The sequence below is a fragment of the Centroberyx gerrardi genome, chromosome 7 (assembly GCF_048128805.1).
Source record: "Centroberyx gerrardi isolate f3 chromosome 7, fCenGer3.hap1.cur.20231027, whole genome shotgun sequence".
NCBI classification, from domain to species: Eukaryota; Metazoa; Chordata; class Actinopteri; order Beryciformes; family Berycidae; genus Centroberyx; species Centroberyx gerrardi.
In genome coordinates, this window is record NC_136003.1 from 33,923,636 (window position 1) to 33,946,487 (window position 22,852).

Here is a 22,852-nt window from a genome sequence, read left to right on the forward strand (position 1 = left end):
TGCTGTTGCTGACAGAAACTCTGTCTGAGCTGCAGTTCATTATTATAATTATTAATATTAATATTCATATTAATATCATCCCAGTCTACAGAGAAGCTGCTGTTGCTGACAGAAACTCTGTCTGAGCTGCAGTTCATTATTATAATTATTAATATTAATATTCATATTAATATCATCCCAGTCTACAGAGAAGCTGCTGTTGCTGACAGAAACTCTGTCTGAGCTGCAGTTGGTTTTCAACAGCGGGAATCACAACCAGACGAGCTGGAAGCAGAAGGAGCTAACGAGCTTCAGTAACGAGCTCTACCGGCAGACTAACGAGCTGCAGCACTGTGTAGGTCCATTAACACACTGATTTATTTACAGATAGAGTGTGATGTAGCTGGCTAGCTAGATGTAAAGAGTGTGTGTGTTGCAGGTGGAGGAGTTGAATGTGTCTCCTTCAAGCTCCGTCACCAATGTAACCAGGAGAATCAAACTGCACCTGAAAGCCCAGAAGAAGAAGCTCAGAGAGCAGGTAACACCTAGCGGCTAGCTGCGGTTAGCGTTATACACCTGGCGGCTAGCTGCGGTTAGCGTTATACACCTGGCGGCTAGCTGCGGTTAGCGTTACACACCTGGCGGCTAGCTGCTGTTAGCGTTACACACCTGGCGGCTAGCTGCAGTTAGCGTTACACACCTGGCGGCTAGCTGCAGTTAGCGTTACACACCTGGCGGCTAGCTGCTGTTAGCGTTACACACCTGGCGGCTAGCTGCTGTTAGCGTTACACACCTGGCGGCTAGCTGCTGTTAGCGTTACACACCTGGCGGCTAGCTGCGGTTAGCGTTACACACCTGGCGGCTAGCTGCAGTTAGCATGTTGCTGCTTGTTGTTTGCTTGTTAGTCTGTTTGTTGTCGTTGTTTGACTCTTTTGTTGTTTGTTAGTTTGTCTGTTTGGTATTTTTTGTTAGTCTGTTATTTTTTGTTTGTTAGACTGCTATTTGTCTGTTTCGTTGTCTGTTGTTTGTTAGAATGTTTGTTGTTGTTGTTTGTTAGTCTATTTGCTGTTTGTTTGCAAGTCTGTTGCTGTTTGTGAGTCTGTTTGTTGTTTGTTGTTGTTTGTGAGTCTGTCTGTTGGTTGTTGTTGTTTGTGAGTCTGTTGTTGTCTGTCAGTCTGTGTGTTGTCAGTCAGGTGACAGTGTGTGTCTCCTCCAGGCCTACAGCGCCTCCTGCTGGGACGAGGTCAGAGCTGCTCTCCTCGCTCACCTGCGCCGACTCGACCATCTGGCCACCTCCATCTAGTGTGTGTGTGTTTTAACTGATTAAGTCTATTTATTTATTCTTCATTTATTGCCACATTATTTATATTTATTCCTTATTTGTTAAAGCAGGCTGATTTGTTTGTAATGAATGTTAATATTTGTATTGCTATTTATTCAAATATTTATATTTGTATTTATATTTACTATTTTGTTTGGTATTTATTGATTCATTTTGGTTTTATTGAATATTAACATTTTTTTTTGAAAATGATGATTTCTGTAATTCTGTAATTGAGGATTTAGCATCACACAGAACACAAAATCATCTTTCCTTTCTAGTGTATGACAGACAGAGAAATGAAAAATCATTTAAAAAATAAGCAACACAAATGAAGCGACATAATCTGATTTGTGTTATACCTTTGTTTATCCTGTGATTTTTGTTAAAAGTATTAAATCATCAATAAAACAATATTATCATGAGACACCAGCTGTTATTATATGTTGCAAATATTATTATCATTATTAGTCATGGAATTAGTAGTATATATAATACCTGCATAGCACTGGCTCATGCATGCCACCCTCCATGAGGCTGCCCGGCCAATAGCGCATCTCTGAAAATAGTTTTCTTTTCAAACTTGATTCAGTCATTCAGAAACTTACAACAAACTTTACCTAATGTATAAATCGTCATATCATACTCACGAGGCAGACGGAATGTCTCATCTCTGGCTCAACCAAAAGGGAAAAGTTTGGCCAACCCAACCAGCAATAGACACAAGAAAAGATAGGTGCCACACCTATACTACGCCCAACAGGCCACCTGACTTGTGTTCCTAGTTCCGCCTGGCTACACTGGTCTTAAAGGATCAGGCTGGTGTTTTTTAATGCATTTCTTACTGTCAACAAATCCTATGAAAATAACAAAATCAGCAATGATTTTGTTATGGCCGGACGACTTTTTCCTCAAACAACTTAATAAGCCGACCATAAACACGTTTTCCATCTCAGGAAAGTAGTTCCGTAGCACCGAAAATAGTCCCCGGCGTAATGAAGAATTTGTTCCCATTTGAATTTGATTTGGTAATAACTACAACAGCCTGACTTTTCATGGTAACAGTTAACGATTTTTAAAATGTAAACTATGTCTTTGTGAGCTGTATTTAAAGGTTTTTAGCTTACAATTGGAGCCAATGACTTCCGGGTTGACGGCTAAAAACGGTATGTGAGAAGTCAGAAAGTAACGGGAGTAGAGCAAACGCATTGTTGATTTTGTTATTTTCATAGGATTTGTTGACGGTAAGCAATGCATTAAAAAACACCAGCCTTATCCTTTAAGCACACCACAAGGGTGTGTGTTGTCTCCTCCCCTTTACTCACTGTAAACTAATGACTGCAGCTCTCATCATGACTCAACACTGACTGATTGACTGGATGACACAACACTGGTGGGCCTCATTTCCTCTAACGACTTGATGAAGTGATGAAACTCCTTATGGTCAAGTGGTGTCAAGTTAACAACTTACAGCTGAACATCACAAAAACTGAAGAGATGGTCGTGGACTTCAGGAGGGGCAGGAGGGAGCTTCATCAACGGTCAGGAGCTAGAGCAAGTGTGTAGCTTTAAAGGAGTCATTCCTATGTTCCCAGGGTCCTATGTTCCCCAGTTCTACATATGTGCTCTCCCAGGGTCCTATGTTCCCAAGGTCCTATGTTACCAGGGTCCTATGTTTACTTAACCCTCGTATTGTGCTAGAAAGGGGCATGTACCTTTTACTCAAAAAACAATTCCTTTTTACCCAATATAGTGTTTTACCTCATAGCTAACTTGTTATCCATTCATAACCACAAAATCTACATTTACTTTTTTTATTTTGTGGTCCAAAGGCCACATTTACCTTGCTGTTGAAAATCTCATCAAACCAAATCATCAAATCATCAAAAATAGGGCAAAATCTGACGCACAGAGAACATTGTTTTTTAATAGTATGGCATGCAGCAATAAAACATTCTGGGTAGTTTTGTGGATCAAACCCAACCCAAACAAGAGTTTGAGTCAAGTTTGAGTAAAATGTTATCCACAGAACCACCCAGACTGTTAAGCCCGACCCCCCCAGTTATGAAAAATCGTGATGGAAGATGGTCTATTTATAGAAGATATGAATGCTATACTGTTTTGAAAACATGGGGTCTTCAGCTTTCAGAATCTGTAAACCAATTGTATGTTGTCCAAAATATGTCTTATTACGAAGTATTTTAACAATAAAGTTGTACAAATATAAACTTTGTAAATATAAGAGCAAGTTGTGATCAAAAGATCCGGGATAATTTTCTCGTCAGTCTACAATAACATGCTTGGTATCGCTGGAAAGTAGAATTTTTTTTCGCCAAAAACGGCAGATTTTAGTTACTCACGTTTCTACCGTAAGTTTGGACCAATGGGAAGTCATAGCGATCGTCAGAGGGGATTCCCCAGCCATTTCAGCCCAGACAGACTGGAGCTCTATGGTGGGAGCTCTGGCTCTTCGTCGCCATCTGGTGGCTGTATCGAAGTACTGACACCAATGAGCCTTATACCATTCTCTTCCTCTGACCCAGACGAAACTGAGGATAGGTTACTTGGCACTGAGGACCCTTGCATTCTCCATTAATCTGCCTGTATAGCATGGAGCTCTTCAGTCATATATGAATATTGATAAATATTAGGAGTAGGAGAAGACATTCAGTTGCATCATTATCCATGGGATCTTGGTTATAACGGTGATATTGCCTTTGAAATTTAGAATTATATACTAGGCGAGGATGAAAATCTTTTTTTTTCCTTTAGTGCATCTCCATTTACTCTGGAATGGTAATAAATATAGGTTTACTTACAATGGATTCATATTCCTTAGCTTCTTACCTATCAAAGGCCTATCAAATATGCATATAGGCCTTATGGTTGAGGAGCTATTCCTGAGTCATTTTGGGTATATTATTTTAGGTGTTTTTTCCTAGGGCTAGGGCTAGGGCTTAACAGGTTAATATCGGGTCAGATTTGACCCGGAACACCACAGATGTAACAATTTTGTTTCAAAATCAAATAAAATGATAACCATTGGTTTTGTTGTGTTTATATAGCCTAGCTGTTTTGAAGCTTTGTTCCAATAAAAAAAACTGGATAATATTTATGAAATATTTTAACTTAAAACGGGTCAAATTTGACCCGAACACAATAGGAGGGTTAATGTGTGTTAACAGAATATTGAACTGGGGAACTTAGGACCCTGGGAACATAGATACGCTCCCGCTTTAAATTTCTAGGCACCACCATCTCCTCCTCTCAGAAGTGGGGGATAACATCACCTCCTATATAAAAAAAACTCACCAATGATATTCTTTCTGAGGCAGCTCAGGAAGTTTGGGGTATCGAGGGAGGGGGCGTTACGGTTCTATAGGTGCTGCCCCCTCTCTCAGAAATACATGTGACCCGCATGTGTAGGGTTGGACTAAAAATCCTGAAGTACACTTCTGTCTGAACTCCTCCCCTCAGGGAAAAGACTTTGGTCACTTCAGACCCGCACCTCTAGGTTCAGAAAAAGCACCTATGCAACTGTTGTCCGTATTTTGAATGACTTGAAGCACTTTAGCTAAGCTCTAGTCTCTCTCCAGTGCACACGTCACTTTTTCTATTGATTTGTACTGGATTTTAACTAAAATTTTGACCATGAATTGTAATTTTAATTTTGCTTATTTAAATCATTAAATTTGTATCTGATTTTTGCTCTCTTACATATTATCCATTACCCTTTAGTTTACCTTGTTTTGTTGATGTTTGTTGTTTGCTGGCTTGTTTAGTCTGTTTTGTGGTGTTATCTTGTGTTATGTTTTTATGAGTGCACTACAGCAAATTCCAAGCAACTGTCTAGTTGAAGTGGCAGTTAATTAAAGTTACAGTAATGTTTTGCTCTATGTGTGCATACAAACTTTGGCTATGAGGCTTATTGTGGGCTTGAGCAGCGTTAGTTATGATAGGGCCACTTTGTCAATAGCAGACGTCCATTTTTGATGATGAAGTAGCAAATAAACTGTCCCAAATGGCCTCCACTTCCCCTCGCTCCCTCCTCTCATCCACTCCATTCCTCCCCTTGTTTCCTCCAGGTTACTTCCTGGTAGGAGAGGAGTGGTAATGAGGAAGGAGAGGAGGAGGAGGGAAAAAGCTTCGGGACGTACCCAGGGAGTGACTGCTGTTGGGAGTGGGAAGGTCAAAGGTCATTCCACCACTCTGAACAGTGTTAATGAGACCAGAGTGACTACAGTTTACTGTAGATGATGTGGTTAAATTACATCATTTGATAGACGCATAATAAAACTTGACCTGTAATTATCCAGCAATGCTTAGTTTACGGCCAAAGGTTAGACTGGTTTAAAGTTTTACCAATGTTTCTAGACTTTGGTAGTGAAGTTATGAGGATGTGACCGTAGCCTCAGATCAAATGTACACAGACATCCAGGACTGATGAAGGAGAATATGCAGCATCTGTCAGTTTTTCCAGGTAAGGATCCTACCTGGAAAATTATTTTTTTCTTTGAATCAAATATTATCCATAAGTGACACTGGTATTAAACCCTGAAATCCTGTTAAGATGTACTGAAGGGCTGTTACATGAAACTTCCTGGCAAGACAGGTAAAATGACAGCATATATGGAAAAATATATTCAGTATGTCTAAGTATAGCCTTAACATGAAATATGAATAACATGTGAAATTATTCATATTCACTTTGACAGAAATGAGTACTTGGTGAATATTTTAAACCAAGACAGCCAAATTAATGTATTTTTTTGGTCAATACCATTGTATACATCAATTGGAACATCTAACCAATATAATAATGATACAAATTTTCTTTTTTTTAATTGCTTTGATTAAAAATAATAATAATAATAATAATAATAATAATAACAATAATAATAATAACTTGTATAGCACTTCTCTAAAAGAAATGTTTACAAAGTGCTTTGCATACAATAAAACCCAAATCACAGTGATATGAAACTACCACAATTAAATAAATGATAAAATGATAAAATGGTAACACTTTACAATAAGGGTACACTAAGTTAACGGTTAGTTAATGCTTAATAAGGGTTAGTTAATGCTTAATAAGCATTAACTAACCATTAATTAACAGTTAACTAATGTGTAATTTACTAATGGTTTTCATGTTAACTAAGGTATTAATTTATACATTATTTAAGTTTGTAAAGATGACTATTAAATCATGTATAAATTAATACCTTAGTTAACATGAACACCATTAGTAAATGATTACCAGACACATTAGTTAATTGTTAATTAAGGGTTAGTTAATGCTTATTAAGCATTAACTAACCCTTAATTAATGTACCCTTATTGTAAAGTGTTACTGATAAAATGATAAAAAATAGGAATAAAAGGTAACACAAGAGATAAACAGATACAACTAAAAACAAACAAACAAACAGAGATACAATTAAAAACAGATGGAACTTTACATAAAAGTGTGTGCCGAACCACAAGAAATCAATAAAATGAAGATACAGGTACAAGTACACTACCGTTCAAGAGTCCGGAACCACCAAGAAATCTCCATGCCCCCAAAAGAGACCGATACCCCAATCCACCAGGGCCGCACCAAACCAATCAAACAAAATACAGCCAAGACATCGACAATGCCACAAACCACTACCTCCACTCCAAACAACTGCTCCACTCCTCCACCCATCAAAGAATGCATGGGGGAAAAGCACCAGGAAAAGCACCAGGAAAAGCACCAGGAAACCAGGAAAACCAGGAAAAGCACCAGGAAAAGCACCAGGAAAAGCACCAGGAAACCAGGAAAAGCACCAGCCTCCCCCAGAAAACACAAAGACCCCTCAGTGATTCCCAACAGTGCACAGGGAGTGATTCACGTAAAAGCCTGTCTTAACAGGTCAAATAACTCCTTTGTGCCTTGTTCCATTTCCCTGCTTAGCTGGCTCACAGGGCGATAAAATGTACCTCTCTTGCACTTCACTTACTCACTGGACTGTTTTATGAATGATAAATGATCTTATGTTAGGGATTTTGATGCTTATATGTTTTTATGTGTTTTTTATGTGTTGGCCTGTTATTTACAGTGTTTATTGCATGTTGTTCTCATCCTGGCGTGTACCTGACTGCATAACCAATTTCCTTTTGGGACAATAAAGATGTTGAACTTGAACTTGAACTATAGAAGTGTGTTCACACAAATACATGTATTTTTAGCTAATTTTGTTCCACAAGACAATGTGCAGAAAGGTCAAATGGAGTGAATACTTTTTATAGCCACTGTATACAGCAACAAGAATATCTAAAGAAAAATAATAATAAGAAAATCTGATTGCTGTGTTTTCTTTTCCCAGCTTGCCTGGTTAAGTAAGGGCTTAAGAAAGTTGAAACTATAGAAATAAATAGATATAAGTTGGTTGAAATGCTGTAATGGTGAGTTTAAGTGATATCTAATCAGACAAGGACAATGACCACGACAAGGACATGAGGACCACTTCACCCCGGACCCAGTCTGGAGTGAGCAGCACCTCGTCCAAAGTAACTATTGCCGGGATCCGGTCGTACTTGCTGCCCAGAAGGAGACACTAGAAGCTCCTTCCGGCAAGAAGTCTGTGCCCCGGTCATCGCTCCCTGCTGACGCTCCAGAGGAGAAAATGTGATCTGAGGAAGATCCAGTCTGGCCCTGGGTGGCGGAGGATGCGCAGGTGTTTCCAGGAAGTCTTTTCAATTTTGGGGCATGACCTCACTGTGACCACGCCTAGAATATGACATCACTGACAAAAATTGAAAAAACATGGCAGCGGAATTACAAAGACATGTTTTTAGTATATATTTCTACACTTTAACATGTTCTGAGATGCTGTAACTTCTGTTTGTATTTTGTGAAAATAGAGGAGCTACACCATTTTAGTATTATTATGTAGGTATTTTATTGTGCTGTTTTGCTCTTTGACTGAGAATGTTGAAACAGACGGGATGAACACATGGACTTTGAAATGTTTTTGATACTCATTCCAGTTACTGGCAGCAGGAGGCTGGAAAGATTAAGATTTAGATTAAGATTGCACTTTATTAATCCTCTAGGCAAGCAGCAATTGGTGGAACAATGCCAAGGAAGTACAGGAAAGGTAATATAATAATAATAATAATAATAATAATAATAATAATAATAATAATAATAATACATTTAATTTGTAATGCACTTTTCATTAGAAGCAAATCTCAATATAATACAGGAAAGGTATAAGAAAGGCAACAATATATAAATATAAACAATAAATGATAGTGCAAATATTCTGTGCAATAAATGGACTCTGTGCAAGATTGAGTTCAAGGATAAAGTCCAGAGGTGCGTAACATGTGCAACACGGATCATAAAGTTTTAAGTTTAAGCCAAGTAGTCAAGGTTTTTAAGTTTAATGCAGGTCCAGTCTGTTGTTGAGCTGCACTCCTTGGAACCAATAAGAGTTCACCATCTTTACCCTGTGGAGCAGGGAGATGATGGCTCCTCCACTCCAATGTGGGCCTGGTACACAAACTGCAGGGGGCCCAGGGAGCTGCCCACCAGGAGCCTGAGGTGCTGCTGAGGCCTGTCAAAGGTCTCCATGACCTTTGACCTTTGAGGAGGGGTGGTATTGAGCTGCCCTCTGGTGTGGAAGACAGACTGGGGCTGGGAGAACAAGGGGGGGGGCGCTGTCCATGGTTTTTGTTGGGGGGGGGGGGGGGTCGTCTGTGTCATCCTCAGGGGCATTGGGGGAGGCAGCAGAGAAAGAGTTACAGTAAAAATAGTTAGTTAGTTTTATTGTCCCCGGGGGGAAATTATTTTGCACAAAACTGTACATCACAAGGAGAACCAACAATACACTTTACACACATCATCACACAACAATACCAGGCAGTAACAATGGCGGGCAAAAACAACATTAAAAAACAACATAAAAAGACAAGACTCATAGTTCCTCAGCGAGTCTCCCTGTTTAGGGCTGCTATGGCTGCGGGTATCAGGCTTTTGCCAAAGCGAGCCCTTCTGCACCTCAGGGTCCTGTACCTGCGCCCAGAGGGCAGTACATGGAAGTGACGATTGAGTGGGTGTGTGATGTCCTGAGCTATTGTATTTGCAATGCGTGTGATGGCCTTACAGTTGAGCTCTGAGAGGTTGGGAGTGGGGAGACCGATTATCTTGGCAGCAGTGTTGGTTATGTGTGTAAGTTTAACCCGGTTTGTGACAGAGAGCATGTTAAAGAGACAGGTGGAGCAGTAGAGCAGGATGGGTTGGACAATACTTTGGTACAGCAGTAGGAGGAGATGGGGGGCGACACAGAGTCCTTTGAGTTTACGGATGGCTGATAGTCTTTGATGGCTCCTGTTTTGAATGTCCTTTGTGTGATGGTCAAAGCTGAGTTTATTGTCCAGTGTGATTCTGAGATATTTGAAGCTGTCAACTATTTCAGCGGTTTCGTTATTGATGAGGATGGGATGCTGGGGTGACGGGGTAAAATAGAAAAAAATTGTTTACCAGAAATGAAGGGAATGTGTGTTTGTAATGGATGGATATGTAAGATTAGACCATAGAACAAACTTAACCTATCACCTTGTGTGGCAATCTAATTCTACCCACCAGTCCCACATGTGGGACCATCATTACAACATGTTTTGCAGCCAAGCTTTGTTCAAACCCACAGAACTTTATTTTAAATTCTACTCAAGATCCCAAGGTTTTCAAAGATACTAAATATGTCATGCTGAATTACAGGGAAATGTGTATAAAATGGTGCACAATCATCATCACAATCATTTTCAATTTGATGTAATGGTGCAGCCATAAAATACGGCACCTTGGGTTTGAATATTTCACTCAATATAATATAATTAATTTTCTAACTTTGAAGCGACTTGAGGGGAAATTTAAAGGGAATCTAAGGGTAAAAGTTGTTAAAAGACCAGCATGTCTTAAACACTGGTATTAGTAGGATGTGATGAGATACATTTTTAATAATCCTAGTGAGGAAATTGCATAAATGTGCTTTGAGTTGAAAATATCCTTCGATTTTACCAGGGAGCAAAGATGATGACATTTAAAGAGAGGCTCTTGGAAACACTGAAGGATTTGGGAGATGAAGAGCTCAAGAGCTTCAAGTGGTTCCTGCAGCAGGATGACATCCTGGAAGGTTTCCCAGCCATCAAAAAGGGCCGACTGGAGAATGCAGACAGGCTGGACACAGTGGATCAGATGGTGCAGACCTACAACCAACACTCTCTGGAGGTGACCAAGAAGGTTTTGATGAAGATCAACAGGAGTGATCTAGAGCAGAGTTTGTCAAACAGCAGCTCAGGACCCGAAGGTAAGTCATGGGAGGATAAAAAATATGAAGTGAAAACCATAGAGCTGACACATTATGCAGCCACATCTCATAAATTCATTTATAATACATTTTATAGCAGCAATGTATACAGGCTGCGAGGTCATTTTTCAACTTACACAGTGATGGATTCATCTAGACTAACCATATTTTGTCTTTATCATAATTTTAAAACAAAAAATATACTTCAATAGTTTTTTTTTTGTTTGAAGGGTTCACAATGAGCGTTTTTATCTCAACCTCGCTCTATTCTGCTTATTTTTTCTCTCTTTGACTTGCACTTCTTTTGTCTTTTACACTGTTTCCTCTGTCCTCTTTTATGTAAAGGACATGGAACTTGACTGACTGGATGAAATGTGCTGAATAATATTTTGGAAAAAAATATGTCTTGTATTTGGAAATGTCCCCCTACCTCTTAGGTCCTACTCCTGATAACTACGGGCCCTGATCTAACCTTTGCAATAGTCCTAAGTTGCTAGAAAATGACTGGACTAGCCTTGTGATGTGGGGTTCCAAATTTTAGACTTTTTGCAACAGATTTAGTGCTCTGTGTTCAAGAACCAACACGTGGCAGTTATCTGTCTGGAGATGTGCTGAGAGCCAATAACAAGGATCTGTTAAGCTGAGTTAAGCTGAAGAAAATGTTTCACATCAACTAGGCAGTCATGTAGTGATCCAGCATACTAAGGTCAGTAGGCTTTACTGGAAGGTACAGCTGGGTGTCATCAGCATAACAATGAAAAGAGATGCCATGACGATGAATAATGTGGCTGAACGGAAGCATATACAATGAGAATAAAATTGGTCCAAAAATGTACCCTTGTGGCACACCATACTTAATCAAGGACAAGGCAATCAAGGACAGCGAGGAGACATGATGATCAATGGACACACAGAACTTTCCAAACAGAACTAAAACCAATTAAGAGCAGTTCCAGAGATGCCAACCAAATGCCTCGAGGTGCTTTGTATCTAAAAACAGCTGATGACAGTGTGTGAGCTATTCATGTGAGAGACACAAATCTAATATTAAACATGATGAATTTTCAGTTCCTTCAGTGCCTTCAGCATATGCAAAGATGCATAGTAGCTGTTGGCTGGATGGCTACTGTTAAATTCAAGCCCTTGTAACGTTTCTCTCTCTTTCTTTCTCTCTCTCTCTCTCTCTCTCTCTCTCTCTCTCTCTTTCTCTCTCTTTCTCTCTCTCTGTCTCTCTCTCTCTCTCAGTGGATGTCAGTGATGATGGAGAGACTTCAGAGAACAGAGGAGCTTCTGCTCCTCTTCCTCACCTTCCCACTGACAGCAGTCAGACTGAAGGTAAAGCTATTCTCTGGCTCGTCCTGGCTGCCATGTTGGCTGTCTCGTCACTGCCCATTTAGTGTGGCTGTTAAAATGATGAAGGATTTAGTTAGGTGACTGGGCCCACAGGGCCAAGTCCATCTATTAAATTTGGTCATGATTGATTAAAGTGGGCTTGGCTTATTACATAATAACTAGGGCTGGGAATCGATTAAAAATAATTAACTAATTAATCGGACAATTTTCTGCTTAATCGTGATTAATCGCTTTTTTTTTTCTTAAGACTGAAGCTTGTAATCACAGATATTTAAACGTAGAATGACCAAATTAATCACTAAATCACCAAATTAATGTAGAATCAGCACAAAGGAACTATATTCAGATCAATATTACAGATCAGTAATTTCCATCAAAACCATCAAAATTAAGCTTCAAAGCCATATTTCTTAATATGCACTAACTGAAACAATAACAAAAGCTACAAGTACAGCTAAAACTCTCTGCCTAAAACTCCATCCTGTCCTCCTCCATCATTAGTCAGGATGGCTTGGCTGGTCAGCCACTACAGGATGGAAACCAAACAGAGCAAAAAAACAAACAATCACACAACCTGTCCAGGCGCACACCGCCCTCTAGAGGCCTATTAACAAACTGTGGATGGCAGACAGACTACTTGCCTGACCTCGAAATGCCTCTTCATGCTGCTGTGGGAAAACAAGCACAGATCCTGTACAGGTCCACTAACGTTACTTTAGTACCACGATGTAATAGCATTATCTACCGTTAGTGTGTGTAGGGCAGCTAGAATACATAGGCGAGTTTGGCGCAAATGTTAAGTTTCACTTTTGTTTTCAAGGAGAGACTCAATATTGAATACACAGCTGCTGGTCTGCTGGTCATCGCCATATGACAGACATGATGTGATGTGACATCAGGCGCATTAGAGATCCATTTTAGATCAATTTCTATACATTGACCAACTTGTATTTTGGCTATGTATGAGAATCACTGCATTTCACAGCCAAAGACCTATCTGCTTCCGGCTGCGCCGTGGGAAAAAAATATTTTTTTTAACACATTAAACATTTCAAATTAATCACAAGAATTAACGCATTCATTTTCCCAACCCTAATAATAACCAAATCTTCACAGATATTAAAGTCAAAACTTCAAAAATTCAGAAAAAATAGCTGTATGTCATAGAGAGTTGAAGTTTTCAGGACATGTCGGATGAGGTGAGATAAATCTTTCATACACTGGTACCTACCCCCAATTCTGAAGTCGCCTCCCTCTGTTTATACAAAAAGAAAATGTGTTTTTTATACTGTCATACCGTAAAGCTACACTAAGTGATTTTCCGACTGCTAGAGGGAGACAGAAACCGCAACACATTTGTAAACACACACAGCAAAACTGCTGGGTTACAGAAGCCCTTAAGGACAAACCGTGCATAAAGCCTAATGGCTAAAATAAATGTTCCTACGGAGAAATGTCGCCAGTTACCAGTCTTGCTTTGCCAGATTTTGCTCCTGTTGAAGGTTACATGTCCCACAATGACAAATGAAGAGGCAGGTAGCAAGTTTACTATTGAACAAGTTTACTAGTTTAACAAGTTTACTTGCTCGCTTCATCGATTCCACCATTACAATATTTTTTTTCAGGGATGGGGGAGAGCAGTGGCGGCGCTGAGGTGGTGCTTGCTAGTGCTATAGGGTGCTATATAGAAATTACAATAGCACCACCATAGCACCACCAAGAAATTAACTGAAGTTTGACATACAAATTACAGCTGCTCTTTCTGTATACTTTTGAATACAGCTTGTTTCTCCAGTTGATCCAGTCAGACAGCGCCCCCAATCACCATAGCACCCTCGTCCCTCGCAGTATAAAGTTATTAACTACGCGCTGGTCTAAGGTCAGATCCACTCTACACTTCTGCTTATTTGTTGTCAGTTCGTTGTCAATGTCTTGCCATTTCTGTCCTCAGATCAGTAGTAGAACCTAGTGATGTCACTCACTCTCACTCACGCGAGATTTATTTACTATACAGAACGTGGAGGATGATATTCCAACGTCAACTTTTCAAGCTCCTCATAGTAGTGCTAGTGGGAATATTGGGTGAGTGCTGATTATAATTATTTTGTGGTGGATACCCATGGATGTATTAAACTGTGGATACCCCATAGTCCTTATGTTTCCTGCAAATCCTAAAATATTACATTTATTGCTGTTGAGCCTACTGGTTTTGCTTGGACTGATTCTGTTGATTTTGGTTTTAAATTCAGTAGTTTTTAATTGAGGTATTGAGGCATGGTCAGAGTACGATTTGTTCAACTCCTGGTAAAGCCTTGCATCTGTTGTTTGCCTTATTTGACTTTAATAAGGGTGTATCTTTTGGTATTGCCTGTCTATGTGATGCGAATAACAGTGGACATTGTAGGTTAGTGTTGCGTTTTTCGGTTGAAAAGCACAAGATGCTGATTGCAGGATTGGTGCGTACCTGGTGATTCATGTTGTGCGCTGTGGGTCGGAAGCTCTGTTGGTTTGTTTGTTTATGCTCTGTCACCCGGGTTGTCTCCGATGCTGTTGATGCTGTCACAGTTCATTTCTATATTAGAACTATCAATTGCGTGTGCTTGTGAATCAACAGAGGTATTTATAGTAGGCACATAATGCTTGAAACTGACTTTGAATGCCGCACGTCTGGCCTTGCGAATACGTATTGCCATACAGTACATCCCTCAGCACCATCACTGAATAATTCAGCCCCACTGTAGCACCAGCAAGAAAAAATATCTGGCACCGCCACTGAGAGACTTTTAAAAAAAGGAAAAGCTACTGAATGGGTCGGGAGGAGCTTCCGAGTTTGACAACAAGCTTTAAAAGAGGTGAAAACAGTAACACAGCTGGCCCGCATGTGTGGCTATTTGTTTATATCATTACGTCTCACGGAAATCTACACGTAGCACATGTTAGTTTCAGGATTGGTTATAGGGTCTGAAATAGCTTATTGCTGGTTTAATATACCAAATAGTTTGATAAATTGACAATGTGATATGTTCAAGACAGTTTGATCAAGCTTTTTCAAACAAATGATATCTGGATTCTCAAGATGATGGCTGTAAAGCCATGTTTAAATTGATTAATGTGGGGCACTAATACAGTTATAAAATTATTTTTGAGGCTTTCAACATGGGTTGGACCATCAGACCTATCACTTGTCCCTTTGTTTTATTTGCTCACTCTGGAACAACCAAAAGTTGGTGGAGTGGTTAAGCACAGGGCTTTGGAGCACACGGTTCTGAGTTCAAGTCCCTGATGTACTGCGGTCTGCTCCTTTGTAAAATAGTCTATTGAAGAACACTTATTTTAACACTTTAATATCCTAAAATTAGAAGTGTAAAAAAAAAAAAAACAGGATTGTTACGCCTATTTCCACTTTTATTCGAATACAAATAATTTTGCTGCCTCAACAAATACAGATACAAATACAAATACTGGGCTCTCTGCACATACTGTGTACCTTCTGTAATGTTTTGTCCATCTGTCTTTTGAAAGTGTGCTTGGACCCCGCAATCATCGCTTGCAGCTATATTTTATAGTTTAGTTTTTATGGATGTTACTTTGTTCTACACAGATTTGCTGGTGAGAACAACAGAGCCTCAACGACTCATCACATGGTACCAAGAAAACCTCCAATCTAACCTCCAGGACATGTTTATGTGTGCACAAGAAGGATTGTCAGAGAAGAAGGATCAGGAACTGCTGGATGATATCTACACAGAGCTCTACATCACAGACGGAGGTGACATACACATCAACAGGCAGCATGAAGTCATGCAGATTGAGATGCCAAGAAAGACACCAGGAACAGAGAAACCAATCAAACCCAGCGACATCTTCAAGCACCCTTCTGGAAAACACAGATCCATAAGAATGGTACTGACCAATGGGTTTGCAGGAATCGGCAAAACGTTCCTTGTGCACAAGTTCATCCTGGACTGGACTGAAAGAAGAACCAATCAAGATGTTCATCTCATATTCCCCTTCACCTTCCGCCAGCTGAATTTACTGAAGGGAGAAAGGTTTCGTTTTGCAGAACTAATTCACAGATGTATCAGGGAAACCATCAACATCAAGGAGGAGGCTCTTAATTACATCTTCACAGAACTACAGACGTCAGGAAGCTCCAACTTTGACAAAAGTAAATTCAAACTCCTGTTTGTGTTGGACGGACTGGATGAGAGCCGCCTTCAACTAGACTTCACTGCCAATGAAAAGCGCTCTATTGATGTGACAGAGTCAACCAGAGTAGAAGTACTGCTGACAAACCTCATCAATGGGAAACTGCTTCCCTCTGCTCGCCTCTGGATAACCACACGACCTGCAGCAGCCAATCAGATCCCTGGAGAGTTTGTTGACATGGTGACAGAGGTGAGAGGCTTCACTGACCCACAGAAGGAGGAGTACTTCAGGAAGAGATTCAGAGATGAGGAGCAGGCCAGAAGAATCATCTCCCACATCAAGACTTCACGAAGCCTCCACATCATGTGCCACATCCCAGTCTTCTGCTGGGTCACTGCTACAGTTCTGGAGGATCTGTTGAAAACCAGTGAGAGAGAAGAAGACCTGCCCAAGACCCTGACTGAGATGTACACAAAATTCCTGGTGTTTCAGATCAATCAGACGAAAAAGAAGTATGATGAGAGCATTCAGTACATTCAGTCACTTGCACAACTGGCTTTTCACCAGCTGGAGAACCTGATCTTCTACGAGAAGGATCTAAAAAAAAGTGGTATTCATTTTAATGAAGCATCACGGTGCTCAGGAGTGTTCACACAGATCTTTAAAGAGGAGCGTGGGTGGAAGAAGGACAAGGACAAGAACAAGATGTTCAGCTTTGTCCATCTGAGCATTCAGGAGTTTCTGGCTGCTGTTCATGTGGTCCTGTCACTCATTAACAGCAACAAGAATGTAATGGCTGAACCACAACTCTGTTTCAAAAGTATGTGCAGGCTTTGCAGAAAAATATCTGCAACAGAGGTCCACCGGATTGCTATTGACAAGGCCTTAAAGAGTCCAAATGGACACCTGGACTTGTTCCTCCGCTTCCTCCTGGGTCTTTCACTGGAGACCAATCAGGATCTCTTGCCAGGCCTGCTGAAAAAGACAGGAAGTAGCTTACAGACCAGTGAGGATACAGTGCAGTACATCAAAGAGAAGATCAAGAAGAATCCGTCTCCAGAGAGAGGCATCAATCTGTTCCACTGTCTGAATGAGCTGAATGACCGTTCTCTAGTGGAGGAGATCCAACAGTACCTGAGATCAGGAAGTCTCTCCACAGTCGAACTCTCCCCTGCTCAGTGGTCGGCTCTGGTCTTCATCTTACTGTCATCAGAAGAGAAGCTGGATGAGTTTGACCTGAAGAAATACTCTGCTTCAGAGGAGGCTCTTCTGAGGCTGCTGCCAGTGGTCAAAGCCTCCGATAAAGCTCTGTAGGTGAAAAGATAACTGGATATATTGACTTTATTAAAATGTGATGTGAGTACAAAATGGAAAATATTTTAAAGTTGTTGTTTGTCTTCATCACTATTCCTTCTTCAGGCTGAGTGACTGTCAGCTGTCAGAGAGAAGCTGTGAAGCTCTGGCCTCAGTTCTCAGCTCCCAGTCCTCTAGTCTGAGAGAGCTGGACCTGAGTAACAACGACCTGCAGGATTCAGGACTGAAGCTGCTCTCTGCTGGACTGGAGAGTCCACACTGTAGACTGGAGACTCTCAGGTCAGGATTCCTCAACCTGCTCAACACATGACCATTTAAATCCTGCTTTACTTACAGAGTAACATCAGTGAATAGATTCCTAACCTGTGGAGGATTTTCTCTGCTCTTATGATTGTGGTAACAACCTTTCACTCTACTTTCTGTCCCCTATGAACTGTTTTCTGCTTTCTATCAGGATATTTCATGATTTCCCTCCTTGCTGTCTCTCCTGTTGAGACCTAAAATACCAAAAAGGATTTCTAAGATTCTGCAGCAAACTGATCCAAGAACTGCCAAACTGACCAAATGAAAGCACAAAGCAGATCATTGGAGCAACAGTTTGGAGTGGTGACTGCTGCAGTTTTTACTAAAATTAAATCACATTATCACACCTAACATCAGAGCAGATAGTGATGGTCTAACATGTAACTTGTTTTAAATGGGGAGTTTACATAGAAAACCCCTGTGCACAAAAGCAGGCATAAGTAATTCTCAGTAATAAACAATAAATAAACTGTACATCAGTGGAAGAAAATTTAACAGTGTGTGTGTGTGTGTGTGTGTGTGTGTGTGTGCAGGCTGTCAGGCTGTCTGCTCACAGAGGAAGGCTGTGCTTCTCTGGCCTCAGCTCTGAGCTCCAACCCCTCCCATCTGAGAGAGCTGGACCTGAGCTACAATCATCCAGGAGCCTCAGGAGTGAAGCTGCTCTCTGCTGGACTGGAGGATCCACACTGGAGACTGGACTCTCTCAGGTCTGGAGAGGCAACGTCTGCTAGAAGGCTGAGAGTCACACACATTTTCTCTGTCACACTGAGAAGCTGAGGAGTATTGATTAATGTCTAACAGCAGTTATGACTGATGCTGTATGGAAACTCATTCATATTGAAGGTTATTAAATGTCCATGTTTCCATCATCAAAGAGAATCTGCTGGTCTGACTTTGTTTATTCCCCCAGTGTGGACCATGGTGGAGTGCAGAGGTTGAAACCAGGTCTGAGGAAATGTAAGTGTGTATTTAGTTTGATTCATGAAAACAAAGCAACACACATTCAACTATTTAGATAGAAAGTCCATTCACACAGCAGTATGTGACGTCCATTCATTCACATCCTACTGTGAATGAAGATGATGGCTGATGTGTAATTAAACTGTTAAGACATTAACAGCCAACTTGTTAATAAATCAACAAATAATAAACACAACAGGTGTATTAGATGATAAACTGCAGCTGTATTGAGTCTTGTTCTCTCATCAGATGCCTGTGAACTCACTCTGGACCCAAACACAGCAAACAGAAACCTCTTCCTGTCTGAAGACAACAGAAAGGTGACGATGGAGAGAGAGCAGCAGCCATATCCTGATCACCAAGAGAGATTTGACCACTGGCCTCAGCTGCTGTGTAGAAATGGTCTGACTGGTCGCTGTTACTGGGAGGTCGAGTGGGAAGGAAAGGTTTCTATAGGAGTGACTTACAGAGGAATCAAAAGGAGAGGAATAGATCATAACTGTAAGCTTGGAGTGAATGACAAGTCCTGGAGTCTGGACTGGTCTGATGATGGTTACTCTGCCCTTCACAACAAAAGAGGAACATCCATACCTTCCCCCACCTCCTCTGACTCTGACAGAGTAGCAGTGTATCTGGACTGGTCTGCTGGCTCTCTGTCCTTCTACAGAGTTTCCTCTGACACGCTGATCCACATCCACACCTTCCACTCCACATTCACTGAACCACTCTATCCTGCATTTGGGTTTAGGTTTGCATTTGGAGTTAAGTTTGGTTCCTCAGTGTCTCTGTGTCAGATAGCGGCAGGAGAGGAAGACTCATACTGCTAACCAAAGACAGCTGCTGAAATTATAGTTCACTCTGTACAGGATCACACATACACACACACACACACACACAGAGAGAGAGAGAGAGACACACCTACATCTTAATGTCAGAATATTAACATATCCCGGAAAACCACCTGTATGTCAAGGTTGAAAAATGTGAACTCCATATCCCCCAAGTTGTCTTCTTGGGGTACATCATCTCTGGGGGCAGGATTCAGATGGATCCCACGAAGGTCCAGGCAGTTACAGACTGGCCACAGCCCACCTCAGTCGAGCATGTCCAAAGGTTCCTTGACTTTGCCAATTTTTACACCCATTTCATTAGAACTACTACTACTACTTTTATTAGAATTACTTTAGTGCCCTTGCTCTCATCCTTACCACCCTCACGAGAGGGGGCAGCACTTAATTCCTCTGGACCCCCGAGGCACAGAGAGGCTTCCACGAGCTCAAGTGGCGCTTCTCTTCAGCCTCTGTCCTGATTCATCCTGATCCTGACCTGCCCTTCATTGTAGAGGTGGACGATGCTGATGCCGGGGTGGGAGCTGTGGTCTCTCAATGCTCTTCCAGGGACCTGAAGCTCCACCCTTGTGGATTCTTTTCAAGACGCAGATCCTTTGTGTGAACGTGATAACTTGAACAGTTTTTAGAAGAATCTTTTCAAATTTTTTTATAAGAATCTTTTCAAATTTTGCAAAAAATGTAGATGGAAACCTCCCCATACTTTGTCCAAGCGGGAATGGCTGCTTTCATTCTTGGATATAGTGTCTTCTGAAGGTTCCATTGCAAGAATGAATGGTGCAAAAAATTCAAACATAGATTTCTGGGATGCTGCGTTGACAAAGATCAAATCGTATGTTTAGTCGTTAACCGGGGCTCCTTCTGGGGGGGAGGGGGGGGGGGGGGGGGGGGGGGGGGGGTGATGGGTCAGCCAGAAACACTACCTTATATTTGACATTGGCTCTTCTCATGTGTCCTCCTTTCTCTTTAGTCTTGCCTCACTAATATTTTGTTTTATTTTTATTTACTTATTTATTTTTGTTGTTGTTGTTGCTTTGTTTAATGTATGTATATCTTGATATTGCATACCATCACCTTGATTAATGCTTGAGGCAAGTAATATATGGTGTATTTTAGGGAAGGTGTAATGTCTACGACTATGTACTATTATATATCAAATAGAAGTGTTCTGATTATCCTTTTTTATTATATGATATAAATAATTAAAAACAATTGATCACAAAAAAAATAATCTTTTCAAATTTTGTATGGACATTGATGGCCCCTAGAGGAAGAACTCTATTGATTTTGATGTGTTTATGGTTATTATAGCAATTATTAATTAACTGATTAATTTAATGTCCATGCTATTTGGACCCATATCTCACCAATGGTGCATTATATTGTATTGAAATTTGTCAAGAGAATTGTTCAGGCAATTATGGAGATTTATATGAAATTTGCACTTTCTGTGATTATTGATAATAAATTAATTAATTATTTTTTGTACTGGTACTTTTTAAAAATTATTATTGTTTTTCTCTTTGGGCTCAATTTCCTGTGAGATGGTAAATGCTACAGCCATGAAACTTTGCACCATGGTCTAGTATGGCTTCAATTAGACCCACATGAAATGTGACCCCCATCGACCTGATGGTGGCGCTATAATTAAAGGTCAAAAATAAAAAGTTTAAAGTGCTGTATCTCACACACCGTTTGTCCAATTTACATGAAACTTGGTACACATGTGTTCACCTGGAACATTTTTGAGATATGTTGAATTATTTGAAAAACACATTTTTAACATCTCCTACACCGTTTGACTGATTACCACCAAAATCAGTCAGTAGCATCTACGGTCCTACGCTCTTTAAATTTTGTTTATAGATTGTTGATATCTACTGTAGTTTTGAATATATTAACTCTTAAAGTTGAGAAGGTGTAGCCTATAAGCTAAATTGTTATAACTTTGTGATAGATGGTCCAATCATCATGAACCTTGGACAACATGTTCACGTATAATGAATGAACATGTGTGCAAAGCCATTCAAATATTGACCAATAGGGGGCGCCACAAAGGTCAGAAAACTGTATCTCCTAATCCAATAGGTGAAATGGCACGAAATTCGGTACACATGCCCAAGGACCATGTCCTAGTCAAAATCTGAAGTGTGGTTGAAAGTGGGCGTGGCCTATGACATTTTGGCTTATAACTCAAACAGAATTTCACCAATCGCTATGAAACTTTATAATCATGTTCCAACCTTTATGTGGAACATGCACACCAATTTCCATACAGATCCGACCAGATTTTGCCCAACAGCAGCGTTTTGAGTGTACAGCTAAACACAGTAAAGCCATTAGGAAGTTGGATATTGACACATTTCAACTTGCTGTCACATTCTTCAGTATCAGACTTGATGCTCGGGGCTGACGGCTCAACAGCCTGATATGACAAAACTGACAGTAATCTTAATGCAAACTTCCACGTTTCAGCTCTGGCTGCTGCTGGCATGAACCCAGCCATCGCCGCTAGCGGTTATATTTAATTAGTTAAATTTATTATTGAATGTGAAAAAAATAGTTAAGGCACAAACCCTTTATTATTGGGGAGACTAGAGAGTTATATCAATTCATTTTGGAGTGTTTAGGAGTAATAATAATATAATTAACTTTAGATTAGCCCAGAAGGAAAAAATGTATTATAATAGTTGGGACATACAACCAATATAATTGCGAAGATTAACCCTGGAGTCTCATTGTTTGATTATTGAATGACATTTGACTTCATGGGGCCTTCGAGGATCGGGGAATTTCGGGGTTGTGGTTATGGTTCAGTTGTTACCACCTGTGCTTAATTAGATTACTGTGTTCACTTGTGCCCTGCCCTGTGTCTTGCCCTGTATTTCATTAGTCAACATCACGCGTGGCACAAGTGGCCACTTGGAGAGCAAGGGGCGGAGTCTGAGCAGGAGCAAAATATTTGAAGTGGAACGCACTTGCCCTTAAGCAGGCCTAATAATCAATAATAATATTAAATAATAAAAAATACACAGAACAATGGGTAATAAAACATTGTAGATTAATAATGTTAATTTCATAAATATGTCTAAATACTCTAAATTTTGTTTGGTGGATCGTGCACAGGAAATGGACAATCACAATGCATTCTGGGTAAGATGCAGTCGTGACGTCTACATTGTTGTTGACTAACTCCCTCAGCCCTTGATGGGTCGATCTCAGAAAGTTCACTTGAGTTATCAGATTGATGGAACGGCACGTAAGATGGCAGCGGGGATTCAAGA

The 22,852-nt window shown here is 40.4% G+C and overlaps 1 protein-coding gene across 1 annotated transcript; it reads left to right on the top strand.

The window, feature by feature from the left end:
* The first annotated feature begins 10,364 nt into the window (after nt 1–10,364).
* LOC139924665 (NACHT, LRR and PYD domains-containing protein 3-like) lies at nt 10,365–19,547 on the top strand. The gene is made up of 6 exons (XM_078284557.1): nt 10,365–10,641; nt 15,596–17,453; nt 17,563–17,736; nt 18,294–18,467; nt 18,671–18,717; nt 18,970–19,547. The coding sequence occupies exons 1-6, from the start codon at nt 10,365–10,367 to the stop codon at nt 19,545–19,547; spliced, it is 3,108 nt and encodes a 1,035-aa protein (XP_078140683.1).
* The last annotated feature ends 3,305 nt before the right edge of the window (nt 19,548–22,852 follow it).